Genomic DNA, 21,880 nt, shown 5'->3' on the forward strand with positions numbered 1-21,880 from the left:
AACGGAAATGGTGAGCTTGTTTGCCAATACCTTCAAAGCACCTTATTATGAGCACCTAATGGGTAGCTCCTCTCAACATTTCTATGATGCGGTACGCATAGCTGAGAGGATAGAACAGGGGATTAAAGCTGGGCGAATAGCGATGCCAGTGGAAAAGAAGGGTTTTATTGGAAGAAAGAGAGAAGGCGATGTTAACAATTTGGAAGACGGGTATAAGGGCAAGAAAGTAGATTCCCACAATCCACAAGTACCTACCTCTCAATTCTCACGTATAAACTTTAACCAATCTTTTTCCCCTAATCGAACAAATAACCAATCAAACAACCAAAATCACTACCAAAGACCCTATACAAGATACACTTCAGAACAACTACCACCGTTACCCATGCCTTTGAAGGACATGTACACCAAACTGTTGAGCATTGGGCACATAGCTCCTATCCCTACACTACCATTACAACTGTTGCTACCCAATTTTTGACCCATGTTTTGATAAATTTTCAGAAAAATCCAAAAATAGCGAAAAAACATTGAAAATCCAAAAAATACATTTTTTATACATTTGTATCGTTTTTAGCATTTTTAGCATCGTCTCAAAAGAATTTAAATTTTCAAAGACATTTGGAACGCGTTCAACTTTTCACGCGTCATTTTTAAAATCATTGATTTTCCACATTGAGTCGATGTTGATATTTGCTCGCTTTCAAAAATACAAAAAATAAGAAAAATCAAAATTTACAAAAAAAGAGGAAAAGAGAAGGAAAGGAAAAGTTGAGGGACTAGTTTGAAAACCTAGTAAAACTTTTCCTATAAATACCAAGCTACACTGGTTTTTAGAGAGGGGGGGCAATTTCACAATTAAAGGGGGCAACAAAAACAGAAACCCTAGAAAACTTTATCTCTATCTTCTCTCAGCCGGCGCCCCCCAGCCTTGACAAAGAAAAGAAAGGCCACAGCTGGACCCGGAGCTCTCCACCGGCCGCTCCCTCACCTCTCCATTTTCCTTCTCTTCCCCTCGATCTGTCTTTCCCTCTCTCGGCTGTACACAACCCAGCCTCTCCCTCTCACAAATCAGCCTCACCGAAACCCACTGACCAGACGATTTTCCTCCTCCCCTTGTCCTCTGCCAAACACCACCCACACTTCCACCGTCTCCTTCTTCCCCTGCACCCGAAGCCATCCTCTGTCAACATAGCCAACAACCCACCGCCATTCGGCCTCCCCATAAGCAAGCCACCGCCTCCGCCTGCTTCCTCCAGACCAGCCCGAACACAGCGGCGCTCACAAGCTTGGACCCCCCTGCTATTTCAGCTATTCACCGGCGCCCTCTACCCACAGCACCGATCTTCCCCTCAGCCACAGCCTCTCCTCTCATAGCCGAACCCCATAACAGCCGCTTCCAGCATTTCTTTCCTTCAGCAACAGCACCAGCACCAGCACCGACACCCACTAGATCTGCCAAGAGGAGTGAAGATCGGACAGCCATCCCCTCTCCATCGCAGCTTCACCCGGCTGACCACATAGAACCGCCACGCCCACAGCCACTGAGACACAGTCTCCCGATCTACCACCCGAAACAAGGGAGAAGAAGCCGGCAGCCACCTGAAATAGAGGAGATTAGGAAAGAAAAAGAAACGAACAGATCTGCCCAAACGGAGAAAAAGAGAGACAGATCCGAAAACAAGGAAGAAGAAATTAAAACCGACTGCCTTGTGTGTTTTTTCTCCTTTTGCAGGTGACAGTGATTCTCACTGCCGGTGAGGGGAAGAAGAGGGGAAGCCGCGACTGACCCCCTGTTGTTTTGGAGTTCCAGCGGTGGCGCGTGAACCCACGCGCCACCAGTGACGGTGCGCGCGTGGAGCAACGCGCCACCATTGTTCCAGCACTGTTCCCGCGCCCAGAAAACTTCCCTGACACTGTTCCAACTGTAGAGGGCTATCCCTGTAATTTCAGATTGTTTTAGGGCTAATTTTTGTAATTGTAAAAATTGTTTAATGTATTTTTTTGTTTAGTTGACTTTTTTATAATTTGTAATGTTGATGTAACAAAAAAAAGAAAGAAAAAGAAAAGAAAAGAAAAAGAAAAATATAGTGAAAGTGTATGTGTGTTTTGTATTTTTTTTATGTATGTTATTGAATCAAAAAAATGAATTTAATATTTTTAATTTATATGGACAAATATCTAAAGGACAGATAAAAATCATGTTGTACTCCCTTAAAAATGTAGAACATGTGTCTACATACATTTTGGGAACTAATAACTGATTTATCAAAGCCTTAGAATTGGGCTAAAATTTTATTTTTAAAACGCATCAAGTCCACGAAGCAGCTTACCTCAGGTAGGGTGCATTAGGGGTGCTAATACCTTCCCTAACCACAACCAGTTCCTTACCCGTGAATCTCTGACGAGACCAGTACACCCGGGTTTCCTAGTAGCCCTCAATTAAATACTAGGTGGCGACTCCCAACGAACCAATCAAAGCAAAACGAACAATGGAAAAAATCGCCAGCCGACGCCGCGCGGATTTTTTTTGACGTGCGACAACAACCACCATTCCCAATTTGGTACAAGCCCGAGTTAACTTGTGAGTACCATGCGGGTAATCCCGGGCATGGGATTGAAACCTGTTACGCTTTCAAGAAAAGATTGCTGGAGCTTATTAAGATAGGATGGGTATCCTTTGAGGACAAGCCCAATGTTAATTCAAACCCGTTGCCTAAACATGTCTCAAGTAGTAGTGGAATAGGCATGATAGAAGTTGGAAATCAATGCAAGGTGCTGAAGGTGTCTATGGAAAAGATGTACTACATGTTAGTACGATCAGGATTTCTAGAGGCAAATATGGAAGGCCATTCGGAGGGAGGTAGTTATTGTGAGTTCCATGGAAGAGATGGACACTATATTGAGGATTGCATCGAGTTTTGCGAAAAGATTGCAAAAATGTTAAAAATGGGGCAATTGAGAATTGAACCCATGGAGAACAGGGGTGAGGTGAGTATGATGGAAGATCAGATGGAGATGACAGGAGTATGCAGGGTCCAACAAACAGCTAATGGTCCCCCAAGGCTAATCTTGGTTAAACCGTCCTACACAAAAGGGAATCACAATGCCATGCCTTATAATTATGGTTATGCCTCCAACGTTCAAGCTCCTCTTCCTTTGTTCCAGACTGAGATAAGTGGGTTGACCAGGAGTGGTCGTTGCTTTACTTCCGAGGAGTTGAGGAAGGAAAAGGGTAAAGAAGTGGTAGATCTTGACAAAGCACTAGAAGTTAATAAGCCAGTAACAGAAGAGGAGTCGAATGAATTCCTGAAGTTGATCAAGCATAGTGAATATTGCATAGTAGATCAACTAAAGAAGACTCCAGCTAGGATCTCCCTTATGTCCCTGATACTCAGCTCTGAGCCGCATCGAAATGCCTTGCAGAAGGTATTGAATGAGGCATATGTACCCCAAGACATTGAACATAAAACCATGGAGCATCTAGTGGGAAGGATCCATGCAACTAATTACCTGTACTTCACGGCTGATGAGCTTGATGCTGAAGGTACCGGACATAACAAGCCCTTATACATTACGGTTAGGTGTAAGGACTGCCTCATAGGAAAAGTACTCATTGATAATGGCTCGGCCCTTAACGTGTTGCCAAAGCACATGCTGGAAGAAATGCCGATCGATGAATCCCATATAAAGCCAAGTACTATGATGGCCAGAGCGTATGATGGCTCGCCTAGGCCGATAATTGGGACTTTAGAAGTGGAGCTATATGTGGGACCACAAATGTTCCTAGTAACACTTCAGGTTATGGATATCCACCCTTCCTATAGTCTGTTGTTAGGAAGACCTTGGATTCATGCAGCGGGTGCAGTAGCTTCGTCATTGCATCAATGCTTGAAGTATATCATGAATGGGATGTTGGTAACTGTCAAGGCTGAGGAGACAGTATCCATGATAAAGAATGTAGCTGTGCCTTTTATCGAAGCGGGTGATTGCAAGGGTAACAATATCCATGCCTTTGAGATTGTGAACACCGACTGGGTGCCGGAGAACACAGTGCTAAGAAGGCCAAGGATCTCAGAAGCAGCAAGGATGGCGAGTCTATGCTTTTTGAACCGCGGGATCCCATTTCAGTATAACTTTATTATCAGGATACCAGAAGGGGTTAATCTGGCAAGGATGAAAAGTGCTGCTCAAAGATTTGGGTTAGGGTACCAACCTAACCAAGAGGATTATCGGTGGGCTGCTGATCGGAGAAGGGCAAGAAGGATGGCTAGAATTAAAGGAAGAGAGCCTGATGAAGAAAAGCTAGAAATCCCTCCCCTTAGCGTGTCATTCCCAAAAGCTGCATACATAATGCAACATGATAAAGAAGCCGAAAGCCTTGATCAAGAGCTGTCAAACATGAGCATAAATACCTTGGGGGAAAACAAGGTGGAAGGAGATGACATGAAGACAGTAGCAAGAAAGGGAGATGAAGCACTCCCACAACTGACGGTTTACACCATAGAAGAAGTCTCCGCCAAGACCTTTGTGCGCAAGTTGGCTCAAGACGAGAAGTTTCAGAATTGGGTGACCCAAGAAGCTCCAGTGGTTTTCAAAATGTAAACCAATTTTGTTTGTCTTAACATGCTTTTGTCATTGCTTTGTTTGGTTTTCATTTATTTTCGCTAGTCGACAATCAAGGCTCAATTGTCGGTTAGACTTTATGTTTGTCATGGAGCCCACTTTTTCTTTAAATAAATTGTGAGATCATGCACTTTCCACAAATTGCTTTCTTTTTTATGCATTTACACCAAACACTTCCCGCTTTCAGGAATCCTGAAAGCGGATCTCCAACAACATCACATATATTTAGCATCAAGAATAAATGGCCAAACTTGAACGAGCATGTGATAGCTATGGAAGAAGAAGAATGGGATGAAAGCAATATTAGTGAATTCACCAGGCTATTAGAACAACAGGAACAGACTTGGAAGCCTATCACCGAGGAACTCGAAACCATCAATGTGGGTAGTGATCAGCTCAAGAAAGAGTTGAAAATAGGTACCTTAGTTACTTCGGAACTAAGGACAAAAATGATCGCCCTGTTACAAGAATATGCAGATGTCTTTGCTTGGTCTTATGAAGATATGCCCGGTTTGGACACAAATATTGTAGTACATAAGATACCGTTGGAAGAAGGTTGTAAACCAGTCAAACAGAAGCTGAGGAGGGCCCACCCGGATGTCTGGATCAAGGTTAAGGTAGAACTCGAGAAGCAATGGGATGCTGGCTTTCTAGAAGTAGTTAGATATCCACAATGGGTATCTAACATTGTTGTGGTGCCTAAGAAGGAGGGGAAGATTAGAGTGTGCGTGGATTTTCGGAATTTGAATAAAGCTAGCCCCAAGGATGATTTTCCTCTACCACACATAGATGTTTTGGTGGACAACGCGGCCCGGAGTTCCACATATTCCTTTATGGATGGTTTTTCAGGATACAACCAGATAAAAATGGCTCCGGAGGATAAGACGAAAACAACTTTTGTCACACCGTGGGGGACATTCTGCTATAAGGTCATGCCATTTGGATTGAAGAATGCAGGAGCAACCTATCAAAGAGCAATGGTGACTTTGTTCCACGACATGATGCACAAGGAAATTGAGGTGTATGTAGACGACATGATTGCCAAGTCTAAAAGGGGAGAGGATCATGTTGAAGTTTTGAGGAAGTTGTTTGAGAGATTGAGGAAGTATGAATTAAGGCTCAATCCTGCAAAATGTTCATTTGGAGTTAAATCGGGTAAGCTGTTAGGATTTGTGGTAAGTGATAGAGGTATAGAGGTGGATCCAGATAAAGTAAGGGCCATCCAAGCTATGTCATCCCCTAAGACGGAGAAGGAAGTAAGAGGATTCTTGGGAAGGATAAACTACATTGCTCGGTTCATAGCTCAGTTAACAACGACGTGTGAACCAATATTCCGACTACTAAGGAAAAAGAATCCTGGAACCTGGAATGAGGAGTGTGAGGAGGCATTCAATAAAATCAAGCATTATTTGCAAAATCCACCTTTACTGGTCCCTCCGGTATCGGGAAAACCTCTAGTATTGTATCTAACAGTGACTGAAGCAGCCATGGGATGTGTATTGGGTCAGCATGATGAAACCGGAAGGAAGGAAAGAGCTATTTATTACTTAAGTAAGAAATTCACTGAATGTGAGTCTAGATACACGGAGATAGAAAGGCTTTGTTGTGCGTTGGTGTGGGCAGCAAAGAGGTTGCGGCATTATATGTTATACTATACCACTTGGTTGATTTCAAAAGTGGATCCTCTGAGGTACATTTGTAACAAGCCGTTTCTCTCAAGTCGAATTGCAAGGTGGCAAGTTCTATTAGCAGAATATGACATAGTATATATGACAAGGAAGGCCGTAAAAGGAAGTGCAATCGCGGACCATCTGGCCGATAATGCTGTTGAAGATTACGAACCTTTGGATTTTGACTTCCCTGATGAAGATATATTGTCAATAGAGAAAGAAGAAGAGAAGACAGATTGGTGGACAATGTTTTTTGATGGTGCAGTGAATGTATATGGTAACGGGGCTGGTGCGGTAATAATCTCTCCTGATAAGAAACAGTATCCAGTTTCGGTTAAACTACATTTCGAGTGCACCAACAACACAGCTGAGTATGAAGCTTGTATCCTTGGTCTAGAAGCGGCATTAGAGCTGAAGATAAAGAAGTTAGATGTGTACGGAGATTCAATGTTGATTATCTGTCAGGTTAAGGGGGAATGGCAGACCAAAGAGGAAAAGTTGAGGCCGTACCAGGAATACCTGTCCACACTAGCAAAGGAATTTGAAGAAATTAGATTCACCCATCTGGGAAGGGAGGGGAACCATTTTGCAGATGCTTTGGCCACGCTAGCTGCTATGACTACCATTGATCTCAAGTGCAAGGTACAACCGGTACACATTGATATTAGAAATGACCCAGCTCACTGTTGCTTAGTTGAAGGAGAGATGGACGGACAACCTTGGTATTATGATATCAAGAACCTTGTGCAAAATCATGTATATCAGGTGGGAGCTTCCAAAACGGATAAGAAAACCTTAAGAAGGTTAGCTGTAGACTTCTATCTAGATGGAGAGATTTTGTACAAAAGATCATTTGATGGAACCCTGCTAAGGTGTTTGAATGAGGAAGATGCTAGGAAGGCATTACGGGAGGTCCATGAGGGGATTTGCTCAACCCATGCTAGCGGGCATATGATAGCAAGGAAAATACAAAGGGCTGGTTATTTTTGGATGACGTTAGAGAAAGACTGCATCGACTATGTCAGGAAATGTCACAAGTGTCAAGTTTACAGTGACAAGGTCAATATGCCACCAGCTCCTCTATTTAATCTGATATCTCCTTGGCCATTTGCAATGTGGGGAATCGACGTGATCGGACCTGTTAACCCAAAAGCTAGCAACGGTCATAGATTCATCCTCGTAGCTATTGACTACTTCACAAAATGGGTGGAAGCTAATTCATATGCCCACGTAACACAGAACGTAGTGAAGAGGTTTATAGAAAAGGACTTGATTTGTCGATATGGTCCTCCGGAAAAGATAGTAACAGATAATGCACAGAATTTCAATGGCAAAATGATAGTGGAGCTGTGTACTAAATGGAAAATCAAGCATTCGAATTCCTCACCATACCGACCAAAAATGAATGGCGCAGTAGAAGCCGCCAATAAGAACATCAAAAAGATTATTCAGAAAATGGTAGTCACGTATAAAGATTGGCATGAGATGTTGCCATTTGCTCTCCATGCATACCGCACCACAGTTAGGACCTCGACAGGGACTACCCCGTATTCTTTGGTGTACGGTATGGAAGCAGTGATGCCTTTGGAAGTAGAAATCCCGTCGTTAAGAGTATTGATGGACTCCGAATTAGAAGAGGCCGAGTAGGCCAAAGTGAGATATGAGCAACTGAACTTGATCAGTGAAAAGAGGATGGCCGCAATATGTCATCACCAACTTTACCAGAAGCGAATGGCCAAGGCATATGATAAGAAGATTAGACCGCGGTTATTTCAAGAAGGGGATCTAGTATTGAAGAAAATATTGTCACTACCTGGAGACGATCAAAGCAAATGGGCACCGAATTACGAAGGTCCTTACGTAGTAAAGAAGGCATTCTCAGGAGGAGCGCTGAAGTTGACCAGAATGGATGGAGAAGACCTAGCTCGACCTGTGAATTCTGACTCTGTAAAAAGATATTATGCTTGATGTAGGCTCCTAAATCAATAAAACAAAGTTTGGCCATTGACTTCTTTCTCTTTTGCATTGATCTCACAACAATCATTTTTGCATTAATCCCAACAGTGCATGTCTTGTGTTATCTCATTTAAAAAGTTTAGCATCGGCTGAACGAATTTCTTCTCTTTATAAAAGCCTAGACTAGAATCACACCCCTACACTGGGGGCAATAAGAGATGTTTTCATGTACGGAAGCCTATAGATTTGAAAACCAAGCTAAAACATTTGACAAAAGCATGACAAAGAGGCAATGACAAGTCATACATTTTGGAAAAAGGACTATTTGAAGAAAGTCAGAGATTTCTTCTCCAAGAATATGATAGGAGGCAACACGAGAGATGAATCCAGCATACGACTTCAAAAGCAAGCTCATGTTAAGAGGAAATCTCATGAACTCGAAGAAGATGATGGGGCCTATGTTTCAAACAAAACCAGGTACGAATACATGCATGGCATCTAATCATAAATCATTGCATATATGTTTTTTTGGATCGTTACAGGAGGAGACCTTAATACATTCCGACAAATTGGAGACGAAGAAAGAATCATTGAGTTGATTCTAGAATAACAAGAGGAGAAGATAATAATTTTCAAACCCTGCCATCAGGAAGAACGACGTCGAGCAAGCGGTAAAAGGGAATCGCCAGAGGGGACTCCAGGTTAACCGATTTACAAGATAGATTTTTTGGTTTTTGATTAAAGGAGATCGCCAGAAGGGATCTCATTATTTCAGCTTCGAATAAAAGGGGAATCGCCAGATGGGATTCCAAGTTGTCTTAGATCGCAAGAGGGGATCTTGTATTTCGATATTGGTCAAAGAAGGTCGCCAGAAGGGACCTCGCATATCGCTTTGAATAAAAGGAATCGCCAGATGGGATTCCAAGTTAAAGGAGATCGCCAGAAGGGATCTCGTGTTTCGCTATTTGGAGGTCGCCAGATGGGACCTCGTTTTTCATTAAATAAAAGGAATCGCCAGATGGGATTCCAAGTTGACTAAAGGAGATCGCCAGAAGGGATCTCGTGTTTCGTTATTTGGAGGTCGCCAGATGGGACCTCGTTTTTCATTAAATAAAAGGAATCGCCAGATGGGATTCCAAGTTGACTAAAGGAGATCGCCAGAAGGGATCTCGTGTTTCGCTATTTGGAGGTCGCCAGACGGGACCTCGTATTACCTGTTGAAAAAAAAAAAAAGGAATCGCCAGATGGGATTCCAAGTTGACTAAAGGAGATCGCCAGAAGGGATCTCGTGTTTCGTTATTTGGAGGTCGCCAGATGGGACCTCGTTTTTCATTGAATAAAAGGAATCGCCAGATGGGATTCCAAGTTGACTAAAGGAGATCGCCAGAAGGGATCTCGTGTTTCGTTATTTGGAGGTCGCCAGATGGGACCTCGTTTTTCATTAAATAAAAGGAATCGCCAGATGGGATTCCAAGTTGACTAAAGGAGATCGCCAGAAGGGATCTCGTGTTTCGCTATTTGGAGGTCGCCAGATGGGACCTCATATTACCTGTTGAGATAAAAGGAATCGCCAGATGGGATTCCAAGTTGACTAAAGGAGATCGCCAGAAGGGATCTCGTGTTTCGATATTTGGAGGTCGCCAGATGGGACCTCGTTTTTCATTTGAATAAAAGGAATCGCCAGATGGGATTCTAAGTTGACTAAAGGAGATCGCCAGAAGGGATCTCGTATTTTGCTATTTGGAGGTTGCCACATGGGACCTCATATTTCGTTTGAATAAAAGGAATCGCCAGATGGGATTCCAGGTCGATTAAAGGAGATCGCCAGAAGGGATCTCGTATTTCGCTATTTGGAGGTCGTCAGAAGGGACCTCATATTTCAACATTGGTTACAAGGAATCGCCAGATGGGATTCTAAGATTTTTTGTTAAAGGAGATCGTTAGAAGGGATCTCGTATTTCAATATTTGTTAAAAGGGAATTGCCAGACGGGATTCCAAGTTGAGTAAGCAATAATTATAGATTTTGGTTTAGAGAGATCGCAAGAAGGGATCTCAAGATGATAAATTTTGATCATAGTTTTTGAAGTTAAGGAGGATTGCTGTAAAAGACAAGTTTCAGGTCAATCAAGCTTCAACCAGATCAGTTTTGGGAGTTCCGTTTAGGGTTTATCTTTATAAAACTTACTGCGCAAAACCTCTGCTCCGTAAGCATTATAAAGAGGGGGCATCTGTTGTAACCCATTTTTGGGTCCCCACAAAATATATATATAAAAATATATAGCCAAAGGAGGTTAGAAAAATAACAGGAGGCAGAAGCGCTCAGAAAATGGTTGGAAAATTGGTCAATGAGGTTAAAAATACAAAGATTGGATTTTTGACAGTATATTCTTGAAGGAGGAGAGCCCTGTTGAGAAGGAAAATTTGAAATTTGAGGAGAAAAGCCCAAATTTGGATGTTTATGGACTTAATTGAATTTTTAAATGAATTTATAGGGGATTTGATTGCAAGAAAAATTGATTTTTAAGTCAATTTGGGCTTTAATTAGAAGAAATTTAAGTTCTGGGGCAAAAATATATATTTTAGGAATTTATTAGGTCAAATCAGGGGCCTAATTGCATAAATATTGAAGTTTAAGGGCCAATTAGGGACTTAATTGAGAAAATCCGAAACCAGGGACCAAATTGGAAGAGGCGCGTAAATGGAGGGGCTGGAATTAATTGATTCAGGGGCCTAATTGAAGAAATTAGAAGTTTTTTTGATCAATTAAGGGCTCAATTGCATAATTCAGAGGCCAAGGACCAAAGTGAAAAACGCGGCCAAATAGAGGGGCGAAGACCGAAATTGGCAGGGATGCAATTGAAGAAAAAAAAAGGGGATTGAGGGCTGAGTTGAAATTTGGCGCGTTTTGGCGCCACATTTAAATGAAACGGCGCGTTTTCTCCAAAACGACGCCGTTTCATGCATTCAAAAAAAAAAAAAAGGAAAGAGCAGAACGGTGTCGTTTTGAACGACACTGTTCATCTTCTTCCCCCCGATCACGCAGCGGGGAAGAAGGAAAAAGGGAAGCTTTTTTTTGAATTTTGCCGGCCACTCTCTCGCCTGGAGCCCACCGACCGGACACAAGGGCCGACCACCCACCGCGCACCTGCCAGAAAACCGAGGGAGGGGGGCCGAGCCTTGGCAGTCGCGCCCAATGGCCGACTGGCCGGTTGCTCCCCATGCTCCACAGCGGAAAGCCACTCACTTGGCTCTATAAATAGCAGCCAACACAGCAGCAAGAAAAAAAAGGAGGGAGGACAGAGGGGGAAGAGAAAAAAACGAAAAAACAGAGGAGAGAGAGAGGAAGAGATAGAACGAAGGAGAGAGAAGGAAGAAAAGAAACATACGAAAGAAAAAAAAAAAACAGACTGAGATAGAACAGAGGAGGGAGAAGGAGCAAACGGAAACATAGGAAGAGAAAGGGAAAAGTTGTTAACGGGAAGAAAATAAAAAAAAAAACACAGTAACACCGCCGGACGGTCGGAGCAGCCGCAGCGCCGCTTGATACCGCCACCGGCCTCCACCGCAACGTCACTAGCACCGCCTCCCTCGCGCCAGGTAATTCTTCTTCCCCTCATTCTTGCATTCATTTTTTTCTTTTCTTTTCTGCATGCAGAACGATTAGCGTTCTACATGCAGGGGCCGGGGGGAAATAATTCCCCCCGCCCGTTTTGGTTGCTGGGCCAGGTGGATCCTGGCCCAGCCTTGTCTTCTGGGCCGGGTCGGGCCCAGAAGAGTTTTTGTTTTGGGGCCGAGCTCGGCCCAATCCATTGTGGGCCGAAACCGGCCCAACAATTTTGGACTGAGTCCGGCCCAGTCGGGTGGGCCGGACCAGCCCTGTCTTCTGGGCCGGATCTGGCCCAGAAGAATCTTTTTTGGGCCGAGATCGGCCCAATCCATTTTGGGCCGAAATCGGCCCACCAATTTTGGGGCTGAGTCCGGCCCAGTCGGTTGGGCCGGACCAGCCCAGCCCATTTAATATTATATATTATATATATATATATATTTTTTGTATTATTTATATATATATATATGAAAAAAAAAATTATAAAAATTTGCCAAAATTATAGAAAAATATATGTGATTTTGTTGTAATTTTATTATTATATTTTGATTAATATTGGTTGGTATTTTATACTGTAAAGATACAAAACCAGGTATTAAAATACCCGGTTTTCATCAAAACATCAAAGATTTTCAAAACAAAAAATGTCTTTTGCTTTCAAAAATTTTCTAAAAATATCTTTGAAAATATTGTTGATTTTTCGGCATTTATTTTATCAAAGTGGATTAATATTTGGTTGTATTTTTTACAAACCCAGTATTAAAATACCCGATTTGCGTCAAAGCGTACAAAAATACATATTTTTAAAAATGTTTTGTTTTAAAATACGGCCTAGTCTCTCCAATATATATATATAAATATTATAACATCATATTTTCACACAACAAAAGAAATTTCAAAACAATATATGTATTAGCATGCATTTTGGCTTTAATAACCAGTTTATTCAAGCCATGAGAACTAGGCCAATATTTCAAAAATTCTAAAAAAATCTTTTTGTCTTTGGGATTACTAATTTATATATAAAACGTATTAAACATATTAAAAATATGTTTTTTTTACATAGACATTAGAACGGTTAGGTTTTACCCGATAAGATAAGGACCTCCTTATTGAGGAGGATTTGTTTTGAACCATAGACGGACCAACAACTAGGAAACACAACGAGACCTTGAATTTTATCAGACAAATAAACAATGCAGCTTACCTTAGGTAGGGCGTATTTGGGGTGCTAATACCTTCCCTTTACGCAACCAGTCCCCGTGCCCGATCTCTGAGACCAGTTAGGGTTCCTAGTGACCAAAATACTAGGTGGCGACTCCCACACCATTTTTCACTGCTAAGAGACAACGAATTCCTTGTCTCCCCACATTGACCAGATATATATATCCCCCATCCCCCATCCCCCATTACATTTATTATTTTTTTGTGGGTGGACGATCGCCGCGACGTCGCGCACGTGCGACAATATATATATATATATATATATTATATTTTGTATTATTTAAATATATATATATATATATATGAAAAAAATTATAAAAATTTTACAAAAATTATAAAAAAATATATGTGATTTTGCTGTAATTTTATTACTGTATTTTGATTAATATCGGTTGGTATTTTTATACTGTAAAGATACAAATCCGGTATTAACATACCCGGTTTTCATCAAAACATCAAAGATTTTCAAAATAAAAAATATCTTTTGCTTTCAAAAATTTTCTAAAATATCTTTGAAAATATTGTGGATTTTTCTGCATTTGCTTTATCAAAGTGGATTAATATTTGGTTGTATTTTTATACCGTAAGGCTGCAAACCCAGTATTAAAATACCCGATTTGCATCAAAACGTACCAAAATACATATTTAAAAAATGTTTTGTTTTAAAATACGGCCTAGTCTCTCCAACATATATATATAAATATTATAACATCTTATTTTCACACAACAAAGGAAATTTCAAAAAAATAATATATGTATTAGCATGCATTTTGGCTTTAATAACCAGTTTATTCAAGCCATGAGAACTAGGCCAATATTTCAAAAATTCTAAAAAAATCTTTTTGTCCTCTTTTAGTATATGGGATCACGAATTTATACGTAAAACGTATTCCTGAAATTAAAAATATGTTTTTTTTTACATAGACGCTAGAACGGTTAGGTTTTACCCGATAAGATAAGGACCTCCTTATTGAGGAGGACTTTTCTTGAACCATAGACGGACCCACAACTAGAAATACAATAACACCTTAAGCTTTTTTATCAGACAATCAAGCAATGCAGCTTACCTTAGGTAGGACGTATTTGGGGTGCTAATACCTTCCCTTTACGCAACCAGTCCCCGTGCCCGATCTCTGAGACCAGTTAGGGTTCCTAGTGACCAAAATACTAGGTGGCGACTCCCACACCATTTTTCACCGCTAAGAGACAAAGAATTCCTTGTCTCCCCACATTGACCAGATATATACCCCCCATATTTATTTTTTGTGGGTGGACGATCGCCGCGACGTCGCGCATCCTGCGACACAACTAATCATTTACCTTAGAATCTCTGAAAGACCAGTTAGGTTTTCAATGAGTATAATACTAGGTAGCGACTCCCTTTTTTACAAAACAAAGACCTTGACATCATTCCCCGCTCCCGGGAAGTATCGTCACTCTCTTATTTTGCCTTCGTTACTTGTGTCATTGCAGCTAGCCAACATATTAAAAAACGTGCTCTTTACTTGATTCATCGAGATAGGGTTAGATTTTGCAATCTAAATCTCACATCCAAATGGAAAGAACGATAGTTAGTCATGGAGGGAGGTTGATTTAGCTGATTCTGGAAATTAAACTCTGATTTCGTGCACCAAGATTGTAGCTGATATGTTAGAAGACACATTTCCATCGTTTCTGCACCATAAAGAGACTTAATCAGGACCGAAACTAAGCCCTAAAGTTGCATGAGACCTCACTGATTTTGCCTCTTTCCTGCCCAAAAATCTGCAAATGCCATGAACAAAACGGCGCCGTTTATTTTGAAACTCCAACTGTTGCTCTTCCCTTTTCACTCAAAATGCACTGTTTCATTTAATTTGAAATGACGTTGTTTTGAGTCTTGGTTAGGGTTTCTTCTTTTCTTTGATTTAATTGTGCCAAACTTCATTATAGTCTCTCCATTTCGGCGCATTTTGCTCCTTGGTTCCTAGTTTTTCAATTTCTTATGCTTGGTTAATTTCCATCTTTTTTCTTATTTTTTTTCAATTCAGTCCCTAACAAAAATAAAATTCACCCTCTAAATTCTCTGCTTTACTCAATCTGATCCTTATTCCTCCAATTCTTTATTTTTAAGCCAAATTGACTTCAAATTTCAAATTTCTCTCTTTCAATCAAGCCCTCAATTGATTTTATAACTTGGCTACTTATTCCAAACTCATCCTTGAACCTAAATTGCTTTTAATTTTAGCCAAATTAAACCAATTTAAACCCATTTCTCTTTGATTCAGACCTTAATTATGACTTAAAAATTTTTAACCTCATTTTTGCTCGTGATATTTAAATATTGGTCCAATTGCAACCCCAACTACATCGATTTATATATTTTTTTTACGTTTTTAATATTTCTTACACACAAAAATTAAATAAAAATAACAAAATAGATAAATTTATTGAAAAAAATATATTTTTTAGACTTTTTTATTTTATTTTAAATACATATACAAAAATTATGGTAAACAATTGAGTTACAACTGTCGCACGTGAGCGACGTCGCGGCGATCGTCCACCCTCAATATGTGTGATGGGATATATATATCTGGTAAATATGGGGAGACAAGGAATTCTTTGTCTCTTAGCAGTGAGAGATGGTGTGGGAGTCGCCACCTAGTATTTTGGTCACTAGGAACCCTAACTGGTCTCAGAGATCGGGTACGGGGACTGGTTGCGTAAAGGGAAGGTATTAGCACCCCAAATACGCCTTACCTAAGGTAAGCTGCATTGTTTGATTGTCTGATAAAAAAGCAAGGTGTTATTGTATTTCTGGTTGTTAGTCCGTCTATGGTTCAAGAAAAGTCCTCCTCAATAAGGAGGTCTTTATCTTATCGGGTAAAACCTAACCATTCTAACGTCTATGTAAAAATCATATTTTTAACATCAGGAATACGTTTTACGTATAAATTCGTAATCCCATATACTAAAAGAGGACAAAAAGATTTTTTAGAATTTTTGAAATATTGGCCTAGTTCTCATGGCTTGAATAAACTGGTTATTAAAGCCAAAATGCATGCTAATACATATATTGTTTTTTTTGAAATTTCCTTTGTTGTGTGAAAATATGATGCTATAATATTTATATATATATATATATTGGAGAGACTAGGCCGTATGCATGAAAACAAAACATTTTTTTTTGTAATTATATATTTTTTGATGTTTTGACGAAAACCGGGTATTTTAATACCGGATTTACAATATAAAAATACAAACCGATATTGATCAAAATACAGTAATAAAATTACAACAAAATCGCATATTTTTGAAATGATTTTTGAAGAACTTTTTTGATTTTTTGGTTTTAAAACATGCATACATATATAAATAATACAAAACAATATAATATATAATATATAATATTAAATGGGTTGGGCTGGTCCGGCCCAACCAACTGGGCGGGACTCAGCCCAAAAGTGTTGGGCCGATTTCGGCCCAAAAATGGATTGGGCTGATTTCGGCCCAAATACTATTATCCTCTTCTGGGCCAGACCCGGCCCAGAAGACATGTCTGGGCCAGGATCCGCCTGGCCCAAGCCAAAACGGGCGGGGGGAATTATTTTCCCCCCACCCCTGCATGCAGAACGCTATTCGTTCTGCATGCAGAGAAGGAAAAGAAAAAAATAAACGCGAGAATGAGGGGGAAGAAGAGTTACCTGGCGCGGAGGCGGTGGCTTGCTGCGTTTCTGGCGGTGCTGTGGCGGAGGCTGGTGGCGGCGTCTTGGCTCACGGACGGCGGCTCCAAGCAGCAGCGGCGGTGCTCTGTTTTTTCAATGTTTTCCCGTGACCCTCCCGGTTTGGTTTTCCTCAAGTTTTCAACTCTTCCTTCCTCTTCCTATGTTTTGGTCTTCTTTTCTTTTTTCTTCCCTTCCCTCTCTTCTCCCGGTCTGTTTTTTTTTTTCTCTGTTTTTTTTTTTGTTTTCTCTCCTCTCGGTTCTCTCTTCTTTCGGGTCTCCCTCCTTCTTTTTCCTCCCTGTTTCAGTTTTTTTGTTCTATATTTATAGGAGTGAAAAGGCGCTGGGCCCTTCATTAGTGCGCTTGGGGAGCGGGTTTCGCGGCGGCTGGTCGGCCACCACCCGCGACAGCAATGCGCCGCTCCCTTGCTTTCGGCAGGGTGAATGGCCGGTCGGCCAATGGCTTTGGTCGGTGGTCCAGGGCGTGGGGCTTCGGGTTGGTGAGGCGTGTGGTCTAGAGAGAGAGGAAATGCGTTTAAAAAAAAAAAAAACCAAAGGAAACCATTTTTCTTTCCTCCCGTGCTGCATGTCCAGGGGAGGAAGAAAGAGGAACAGTGTCGTTCAAAACGACACCATTCCGTTTTCTTTTTTTTTCTTTTTTTTACATGAAACGGCGTCGTTTTAAAAAAAACGCGCCGTTCCATTTAAGTCCTGCAAGACGCCAAAACGCGTCAATTTGCAAGGCAGCCCTCAATTATCTTTTTTTCCTTCAATTGCATCCCTGCCAATTTCGGTCTCCGCCCCTCTTGTTGGCCGCGTTTTTCACTTTAGTCCTTGGCCTCTGATTTATGCAATTGAGCCCTTAATTGATCAATAAACTTCCAATTTCTTCAATTAAGCCCTTGAATCAATTAATTGCAGCCCCTCCATTTACGCGCCTCTTCCAATTTGGTCCCTGGTTTCGGATTTTCTCAATTAAGTCTCCAATTGGCCCTTAAACTTCAATATTTATGCAATTAGGCCCCTGATTTGACCTAATAAATTCCTAAAAAATATATTTTGGCCCCAGAACTTAAATTTCTTCTAATTAAAGCCCAAATTGACTTAAAAATCAATTTTTCTTTCAATCAAATTCCCTATAAATTCATTTAAAAAACCAATTAAGTCCATAAACATCCAAATTTGGGCTTTTCTCCTCAAATTTCAAATTTTCCTCAACAGGGCTCTCCTCGAATATACTGTCAAAAATCCAATCTTTGTATTTTTAACCTCATTGACCAATTTTCCGACCATTTTCTGAGCGCTTCTGCCTCCTGTTATTTTTCTAACCTCCTTTGGCTATATATTTTTATATATATTTTGTGGGGACCCAAAAATGGGTTACAACAACAACAAAACCCCATCAATTCTCACATCTATGAATAGGTATAGAAGATTCTCCTTAAATTGTGCAGACTAAGTTGCATGCATAATTTTTTTAAAGAAAGGCCAAATATTGGCTGGCGAAGCTTTTGGTTCCCATATCTATAAATGCTCTCACTGTTTTCACCTATTGAAGATATCTTATTAGTGATAGAAGGAGAAGTAAAATCGTAAACATCCTGCTGAATTAACTTATATTTACCAATTTATGTGATATAGCTTGAAAATAATGCAATAATATATATATAGAATAAAATTTAATAGATCATCCGGCAATAAAATGGGAACTTCAAATAATAATTAATGATAGTAATTCTCTTATCGATAACATCTACATGAAGAAAGAAAAATACAATTTAAAATATTTAATAAACATTCATATTATGTTAACAAATCAATCTCCCAACTAAAAACATTTTAAAATTAGTTTAAAACACAAAATTAAATTGGAGTAAAAATTACCTATTAACCCTGATCTATTTTTTCATAAAAAATAAAGAAAAAAAAACATCTCAATAAAACTCCTTTCATCAAATAAAACCTATTAATATTAAGAAATACTTTTTTAATGGTTATAATTTGGCCAACCATCAACTTTTATTTTTTTTCATTATTTTCTTGTTGTTTTCTTTTTTATATCTCAAATTAATAAACTTAAAAATAAGTAAAATGAACTTTTAGAATTAAAATAAAAATTATAAAAACTATGATCCATCATGTGTTTTTTTTTTTGTATTTTACATTATGATCCTCTTTCTAATTTTGTTTTTGTATATAATTTAAAACTATATCTCAATAGAATTAGACTATAAAAAAAAATACATGGATAAAAAAAATAAAAACAAAACAAAACAAAAAATTATAAAAAAAGTACTGAAGCACCTCTCCGGCGCCAGAAATTAGGTAATTCTTTCAATTTTTAAGGGTTAGTTGTCTAGTCTTCCCAATTTAAGACAAAACGGTGACTTCAGCCTTTTGAATTACGGCCGATATGAAATTAAGGAGTCCGAAATACGTGTAGAGGCCACCAAATCAGCCGCCAATATTGATCACTAACCGAAAAAATCACCTATTGAGATGTAGCCTCCATTTCATATAAATACTTTTTTTTTTTTGAGTTCCATCTTCTACTGCTTTCTTTCCATGCTTTCTTTTTTTCATTAAAGTTTTACTTTCAATTTTATTCTTTTATATTTTATTAATTTAGAATTAATCATCTTAATCATCTCCTTCATTCGAATTGTATATTATTATTATTATTATTATTATTATTATGATCTCGTTCGAAGATTGCTTGCAAATCTCATTTGATGATGTTATCGAGGGGTTAATTTCAGCATTCAGTTACATAATTTATTTCTTTCGGTCAATATAATGTCTATAGAGATATTAAGCATGGTCCGTGCACAAGGTGGGGGTCGCCGGGAAATTGAATTCAAAATTAGTGGGTCGCCGGGAAATTGAATTCTAAATTAATGCCAAGTATATATGAAAAAATATATTAAATGAGTTGATCCCACGCTACACCTGCCTTGGTGTAGCCTCAAGAGTAATAGTTGCAAATTTCATGTGTGTTAGTTGTTTTTATAATTATGGTTTGAAAATATAAGTTTTTTAAAAATATAACTATATTATAGTTTTTTTGTTAATCAAAGTTCTAAGAGGATTTTCAGTAGAATCCATATAAAATTATAGTATTTATTAATTAATTAAATACATTAAAAATTATATAATTGAGATAAAATACAGTTTCAATTATATTTTATCACGTTGCAAAATGGACCAAACATTCTTTTTAAATCTAGAAATGGTCCGTATACACCTATAATTGGATTTAAAAAAAATCTAATATGCTTTATAATAATCAAGGTGTTTTTTATAATAATTGAGTAAGGTGTTTTATATATTATTCCAAGTATATGATAAATTTGTATCCGTATACATGAACTAAAAATATAAACGATGATGAATAAACTCAAATATTGTATCCCAAGTATTTAATTTAAAAGGGAAATATAAAAAATCATACCAATTTTTTTTTGTCATTTTTTTAATACATACAATTTATGTTATCATCTATCTGATATAGTTCATTTAAAAAATCGTTATTTTTCCATTTAATTTTCTGGAAATAAAATAAATTTACCTTAGGAAGTAAAAATGTCTATTTTGAATAAATGCTAAACTATAAAACTTTTTAGTTTTCATTATTGATGCAATGTATGGTCGAAACTAGATAATTTCTAGAAATAATAAGAATAGAAATGTCTGAAATTTTATTTAAAAGTAATAATTGATTTCAAAATCTCATAAAAGTAGTTTAAATCATTCGTCATAGCCAAATAAAGAAAAGATAATTAAGAAAGCTATTTTTTAAAAAATATGAGCAAAAGCAAATATTCAAAACATATAAATAATAATATAAATAACCTAAAAGTAAATATTCAAAGTGAACTATAATAATAATAATAATAATATAAATAATTTACTGCTACCATGTCTGTAGCATTGCACTCCTCTTCCAACCCTATATAATCCCAACGTTTTCATCAGGCTGTGTTACCATTGATTCCTTTGTTCTCCTCGCAGTTTTCAAACTCCATTGCTTCAAATACTTCTCAACCGCTCCCACCTTAATTTCCTGCAAATTGATTAGAAATGACAGACAAGATCAAAGTATGGTGCTTCCTACTTTTCCTATCGAGGCTGGTGTCGAATTTGCAAAATTGTGCTCATGCCGCTCCACAGGTGCCTTGTTTTTTCATATTTGGAGACTCGTTGGCGGATAGTGGCAACAACAACAACCTTGTCACAGCTGCTAAGGCCAATTACCGCCCATATGGAATTGACTTCCCAAATGGAACCACCGGAAGGTTTACTAATGGCCGAACCGTAGTGGATATCATTGGTGCTCCCTTCTCGTCTCCTTGCACGTTATCACTTTCACATTAGTTTCGAAATGCAAAATAATTTGTCTCATATATACCAAATTATATCAGTTTAAGTCTTGTTTATCACGTAGTATAGCGTAATTAATATCACAATAACATGGATATGAAATTATTTCCACATAAAGTTTCATCATATATTATATATTGTTTAAGAATAAATTACATCATCTCTCCTGAAGTATAGTTCAGGTATTTAGTCAAAAGTTGTGAATTGATAGAACAACCTGCATAGAAAAACTTTATAATGCTACAGTAATAATTACAGTACATGAGAGAAGAGAAAAAATCATATGGATGTTCAAAATGATAATAATGTCTTTCTTCTTCATAAAAAATTATTTCTTAGTTTTTTTTTTTTTTTGTTTCTCTCTTTTCTTGTGTCTATCTCTTTCACCATAGAATTTATATGTCAAAATCCCCTTAACCGTGATCATAGCAGAACAATTTATTTGCACATACGGATACGGTTCAGATGGTGAATAGACATTACATTTGGGCATTTGCAGGTGAACTTCTGGGCTTTAACCAATTTATTCCACCATTTGCAACTGCTAGAGGCAGAGACATATTGGTTGGTGTTAACTATGCATCTGGGGCATCAGGGATTCGTGATGAGAGTGGAAGGCAACTGGTACCAAATAATTTACGTTGTAGTCATTTTTTGCCTGTGAGTATTTTTACAACGTCCTATGATTTAACTTCTATATTTGTTTTTTTTTTTC

At 38.7% G+C, this 21,880-nt stretch overlaps 2 protein-coding genes across 4 annotated transcripts in view; both read left to right on the forward strand.

Moving 5' to 3' along the window:
- The first annotated feature begins 2,748 nt into the window (after positions 1–2,748).
- LOC127904792 (uncharacterized) lies at positions 2,749–7,960 on the forward strand. Its single transcript, XM_052449660.1, has 5 exons — positions 2,749–4,538; positions 4,946–6,908; positions 7,062–7,099; positions 7,322–7,754; positions 7,823–7,960. Exons 1-5 carry the CDS (start codon positions 2,749–2,751, stop codon positions 7,958–7,960), a joined length of 4,362 nt encoding a protein of 1,453 aa, XP_052305620.1.
- Positions 7,961–20,770: 12,810 nt separating this feature from the next.
- LOC18108119 (GDSL esterase/lipase At1g29670) overlaps positions 20,771–21,880 on the forward strand; it is a 30,252-nt gene continuing 29,142 nt past the window's right edge. Inside the window, exons 1-2 of one of the 3 annotated variants that reach the window (XM_024591555.2) lie at positions 20,772–21,115; positions 21,665–21,789. In XM_024591555.2, the coding sequence (XP_024447323.2) occupies positions 20,866–21,115; positions 21,665–21,789 (375 nt within the window). In that variant the 5' untranslated portion in view covers positions 20,772–20,865. Of the gene's footprint in view, positions 21,116–21,664; positions 21,790–21,880 lie in introns of all 3 variants that reach the window. The other 2 variants (XM_052449472.1, XM_052449473.1) reach the window with 2 other exon arrangements.

Source organism: Populus trichocarpa, chromosome 19 (genome assembly GCF_000002775.5).
Source record: "Populus trichocarpa isolate Nisqually-1 chromosome 19, P.trichocarpa_v4.1, whole genome shotgun sequence".
NCBI classification, from domain to species: domain Eukaryota; kingdom Viridiplantae; phylum Streptophyta; class Magnoliopsida; order Malpighiales; family Salicaceae; genus Populus; species Populus trichocarpa.